At 39.2% G+C, this 6,077-nt stretch overlaps 1 protein-coding gene across 1 annotated transcript; it reads right to left on the reverse strand.

The window, feature by feature from the left end:
- Window positions 1-316: 316 nt before the first annotated feature.
- Window positions 317-1,321, reverse strand: LOC308415164 (olfactory receptor 1468-like; the record flags this gene model as incomplete). The annotated part of the gene is made up of 1 exon (XM_080910205.1): window positions 317-1,321. The coding sequence occupies one exon, from the start codon at window positions 1,319-1,321 to the stop codon at window positions 317-319; it is 1,005 nt and encodes a 334-aa protein (XP_080766331.1).
- Between the last annotated feature and the right edge of the window lie 4,756 nt (window positions 1,322-6,077).

Here is a 6,077-nt window from a genome sequence, read left to right on the forward strand (position 1 = left end):
CTTGAGGATGCAGATCTGTGGAGCCCACCCCCACCCCACCCCCGCCAGTGGAAAGGCTATCAGCTTGAATCACAATGGGCACTTTGGGAGGAGATTTCGATTCCCGCCCCTCCCCCCGCTGCTATCAGTTCCCTCCTCATCTTCTATCTTACTCACAGCGTTCTCCAACTCGCTTCATTATGATATCTTGGAACTAGAATCTTGGGACAGAACTGAAGTTAAGTTCATAGGAGAAAACTGCTAAGGTACTGTATCCATTTTGCTTATCTAGGTTTGTAAGGATTGATAAAGATATCTTCATGTCAGAGTTCACCGACTACAAAAAAGGGCGGGGGGGGGGGAGGGAATGACTGAGTAATCTTCTCAGTGCCCTTTTCATGACTTTGTTCCTTAGACTATAAATGAAGGGGTTCATCATGGGGGTTACAACTGTATACATGATGGCAGCTACCTTATCCCTTTCTTCTGAGTAGATGGAAGGTGGGAGAAAGTAGACACCAACAATAGACCCATAAAAGAGAGACACTGCTGAGAGGTGGGAACCACATGTAGAAAACGTCTTCCACTTTCCTTTAACTGATGGAACACCAAGCACAGCAGTGCAAATACGTGCGTAGGAGACAAGAATCAAAACAAAGGGGATGAAGATAACCGTCCCCCCAACAACAAGGATGAGCAAATTGTTGATATGAGTGTCTGAGCAAGCAAGTCTTAAAATGGGTTCCAGATCACAGAAAAAGTGTGGGACTGCTCTCTGATCACAGAAATGCAAGCGGCTCAGCAAGCTGAGATGCAGTGCTGAGACTAGATTAGAGATAACCCATGAAATCATAACCAACAGGGCACAGCGCTTGGGATTCAACAGTGTAGCATAGTGTAATGGGTGACAGATGGCAATATATCGGTCATATGCCATGGCTACCAAAAGGAAATTGTCCAGGTCCACCAGGAACATAAAAAAATACATTTGTGTCAAACATCCTACAAAGGAGATGGTTGGATTCTGGCTTTGAATGTCAGCCAACATTTTAGGGACTGTAGTGGTTGTGAAGCAGATGTCAGTGAATGATAGATTGGCAAGGAAGAAGTACATGGGACTGTGAAGGTGAGTATCACTGATGATGGCCAGAATGATAAGTGAGTTTCCTACCATAGTGACCAGATACATGCATAGAAACAGTGTGAAGAGAAGCTGCTGCTGCTCAGACCCCACTCTGAGTCCCAGGAGTATAAATCCAGAGATAGCAGTTCGGTTTCCTTGGTGCATGGTACTGCTGTGTCTAAAAAGGGAAAATTTATCTTCATCATTAAATGGCAACATGACATGGAAGCCCATCAGTACATCACTCTAGATTGTAGAAGAGAGTTGTGCCTTGGAGACAGACAACTCAAGGTTACACTATTTCCCTATTAATAAAACAGCAGTAACACAAGAGTACATAGTGAGAGATGAGTAAATATTAGTAAATGGATAAATAGGGGAAATGGGCAGTCTATATTTACAGCACAGTCTTCATGTCTTTGCTATCTGAGCATTCAGGAGCTATTTCATCAGTTTCTATTATTTGTGGGTACTATGAGATTTGTTCTGACACATGCAAAGTAGACAGATGTGTTTGAGCCACAACTACACAAACTACAGATATCATCATTCACTAATCTGAAAAAACGCATGGAATCTAAAGACGAAAAGAAAGCTCTAAAGAAAAACTGATCCAAACCACACTTTTCACATTTCAAAAAGATGAAGGGATCATCTACATGAAGTACCACAGGAAAGCCATGCATGAATGTCCAATCAAGCAAGCAATAAAGAGATAAAATTTAGTGTCCTAAGCCAATTTACACTGAAATCATAAATAGAAAGATGCCAAAATAATGGTTTGGGTAAATACTTTAAGTGTTAGTAATTATTCTAGCTTCTAGTTTGTCAATATTCTACTAGTGCTTTACATGATGCATTTTTTTCAAATATTCACAACATTATGAAATGCATGGGACTTTTGAAATGTAAATTTACAGAAGAAAATTTGGCACATCCAGAGTAATATTGATCAAATTCATAGAAAAACCAATGCAGCTCTTTCTCCTCCAGCCGAGCAAGATGCCCAAAGGAAAGCAAGCTAAGGGGAAGAAGGTCGCCCCAGGTCCCACCCTCATCAAAAAGCAGGAGGCCAAAAAGGTGGTCAATCCTTTGTTTGACAAAAGGCCCCAGAACTTTGGCATTGAGCAGGACATCCAGTCCAAAAAAGATCTCGCACTCTTCATCAAATGGCCATGCTATATCAGGCTGCAGCAGCAAAGAGCCAGCCTCTATAAGTGACTCAAATACCTCCTGTGATTAACCAGTTCTCCCAGGCCCTGGACAGGCTAACAGCTACTCAGCTGCTTAAGCTTGTACACAAGTACAGGCCAGAGACAAAGCAGAAGAAGCAAAGTCTACTGGCCCATGCTTAGAAGAAAGCTGCTGGCAAAGGTCCCAACTAAAAGATCACCTGTCCTCCCAGCAAGAGTCAGTAGAGTCACCACCTTGGTGGAGAACAAGAAGGCTTAGCTGCTGGTGATTGCCCATGATGTAGACCCCATTGAGCTGGAGGTTTTCCTGTCTGCATTGTGTCAAAACATAGGGGTGCTCTACTGCATCATCAAGGGAAAGGCCAGGCTGGGGCACCTGGTCCACAGGAAGACATGCACCACTGTTGCCTTCACACAGGTTAACTCAGAAGACAAGGATGTTCTGGCTAAGCTGGTGGAAGCTACTAATACCAATTACAATGACAGATATGACAAGATCTGCCTCCACTGGGAAGGCAATGTTCTGGGTCCTAAGTCTGTGGCTCACATTGCCAAGCTGGAAAAGGGAATGGCTAAAGAACTCACCACTAAACTGGATTAAATGTACAGTAAGTTTTCTGTAGATAAATATAATTACAAAATTTTTTACAAAGGAAAAGAAAAACCAGTGCAGTCAGTTCTGAGCTTATCCAGCATAATTTTAGAGGTGCCTTGCTTGATTTCTAGGCTGAAACATCTCTGTATTGCTTTACACCTTTGTGACTACATCAGAGGAGCCAATAATTAATATTGATTCAACATCACCCATATTCAATACACCTGAAAACTTATTCATCCGGTCTTATACTGTCTGACGTAATGAAGTTAGAGACTTTGAGTTGTGGCTTAGAACTTAATTGACCCATTCCTGGGTGCAAATAGATGATGGGCATGCAAATTTCAGTATTTGTTTTCCTTCTTCCAATTTGGACTTCTTCTAGGCTGTCTTATATGATGCTTTCAGATCCATTTTATTAATTTGTTACATGAAAGCTTGCCATGTCTTCATACCATCTTCCCAGCATAACACAATTAGAACTGCTATTATGTAAATTTCTATAATTTTACTGGTTTTCTGTTAAGATTGTTCCTTCCATGATCAAAAAAAAAAAAAAAAAAAAAAAAAAAAAAAAAAAAAGGTTGCTATCACTAATGAATAGTTGGAGCAAGATTACTGGAAGGATGCTGCACTTATTTAATAACACAATTTTTTTCTAAGTACCATAGCAGTCTTCATTTGCATACTAACAAATGTGCTAATTGTAAATCAAGCAGGATAGGGTCTGGTGGGACCTCAGCTAAGCAACACTCTGCTGTTTCATACGTACAAAATGTACTGAAAATAATAAAGTGGCATATTATTATGTGCATGTAATCTAGGCTTTTCATTAATGCAGATTGAATTAACCAAGTTTGACAGTGCACGTTTCTGATTTGACTTTCAAGATATCATGTTAGCTTGCTCCATTTAACTGGATGTTCCGATCTTCCCTCTCCAAACTGATGTTACCCTTCACAACCAGGCATGTTTGTTTCTTCCATCTGTCACTGTTCATATTCAAGTCAGTAAGTTGGCACAATATGTTTGCAATGAATGCAGGAAGCAAGTGTTTATGTTTGAGGTTGGGGTCTCCCTCTAATGGTACTCACCTTGAATTTTTATGGCTGTTTTCAAAGCTCTTACATGCAGAAATGGCTTCAATTTATTCACTAAGAAGTCAGCAATTTTTTCTAGCTACAACATCAACTGTTTCTCCTACTTATAGTAAAAAGACTAAGAAACAGAAAGAGAAAAGAGAAAAAGAGGTTGGAAGGATGAAAAACTCAACCAGTATTGTCTCTGCTTCTGCATTCTGGGCTCAGGACACAAGCCTCAAGGCATCTTACTTAAAAACCATTTGTGTGTCCATCCTCTGTGGACCAAGTCTTCCCCAGTGGGATTATTGGCATTATCTAATTTCATGATATACGAAGAACGTAAGCAATCAGGACAGGTGAAAACATTATATACATGTTAGATCTTTTTTATCTAGTCATAAAACTAAAGTATTGGATTTTGGAAAAAAACATTCAGCCTCCTCACACCTAATAATTCTTGTTCTTTGGATGACCATGAAATCTTAGATTTTTATTTAGAGATATTTAACAATGAGATGAGAGTAAAACTGGTGCATTTATTATCTTCTATGTACTACTCTAAGCCCACTGTGTATATTTATTTTCATAATAAAACTGTGATATGGGAAAATTATCATGTCTTTTTCACAGACAATTAAATTGAAGTCAAGCAAACAGGCAAATCAAATCACTATCTATTTCACACACTTAGTTACTAAACTAAACCATTTCAATTATTAAAGATAAACTTTTGTATTAGCTTTATTTCTGCCTCCATTTCTTCACCTCACCCCACTCCAATCTGCCCTCTGCCCACGAAAATTTCACTGAAATAGTTCTTGAGGGACACAGTAACACTTATGCTGCTAAATCCAGCTTTCTTAGCAACTTTACAGTATTTACCTCAGATGGTCACACTTCCTAACATATATATACCCCTTCCTTGGCTTTGGGAAACTCTCACAAGTCTGGGTTTCCTTCTAGTCAGATGACTATTCTTTTGCCATTGCTTTTTATGGCATCTTCATAGACATTTAAATATTTATGGTGATATGACAGAGTGTTTTTCCTTGTTCAACTCTCTCCTTCAAATATTCTAAGGGTTTCATTTATTATATGAAGTGGAAATTTCTGGTTTCTTTGGAGACTTAGTTGTGTCACATGATATTTTCCTGGATGCTGTCTGATGAAAGGATGATTTGTTGAGGCAGAAACCTGAAAGGGCATGTGATGTTTATAAAAAATATAAGTAGAACCCAACAGAGAGCAACGTAGACTCTCAAATTGCAACACATTGTTGGTCTTTGCTGATCTTTGTTTGTCGTGACTTTATAGAGAGAAATGCACCAAATAATTTCAAGTGTTATGCCAGCTACTTCTTGAGCTTCCAGACACTCTGGCCCATTAAGCGAAGTCTCAGGATTTTTTTCTAGATTGAACCACTGCTACTGATTGGTGTTTGGTGTTTGCAAATTGAACTGGACTGCCACTACTGATTTGTGACTGATGTGAATGAACTGCTGATATCCTACCAGAAAAGATTGGAATAGCCCCCAAAGAACTACTTCTAAACAGGTCCACACACCCCTTGTCCTATTAACTACCTTTCTTCCCTAACTTTGGTCAGAGGATTAGAAGGGAGGTTGAAGCATTTAAGAACCCTAATTAAAGTAGAATTTGAAAATCCAAGCCTACAACTACCTTTATGATGAAAGTTCTCATAGAAATAATATCTGGTAATGCTATAACTGGGAATGACTGAAATATCTTGTTTGTACAATATAATTTATGACATCTGTAACACAGAGATACATGTGTATTTATGCACACCTGTATATATACACATACCCCCTCACACAAAGAAGTGTACACAAATGCACGCACACAAATATATACATATACACATGTACACATATATACACCATAGAAAACGAAACTGTGTACAAATAATTGTTTTCTCCTATCAGGGATTCCCTTCTTTGCACTAAGCTCTCCAGAAATCTGACACCCTATATCAAATGACTGACAAGGCTTTGTCAGATCTGCATGTCTTTTTAAGATACCAAAGAAATGGCTGCATAGAAAGACTGACAATCAAAAGTCATAGCTGCCACTTGCAGAACTGT

This window comes from Micromys minutus (assembly GCF_963924665.1).
Source record: "Micromys minutus genome assembly, chromosome: X".
In the NCBI taxonomy this organism is placed as follows: domain Eukaryota; kingdom Metazoa; phylum Chordata; class Mammalia; order Rodentia; family Muridae; genus Micromys; species Micromys minutus.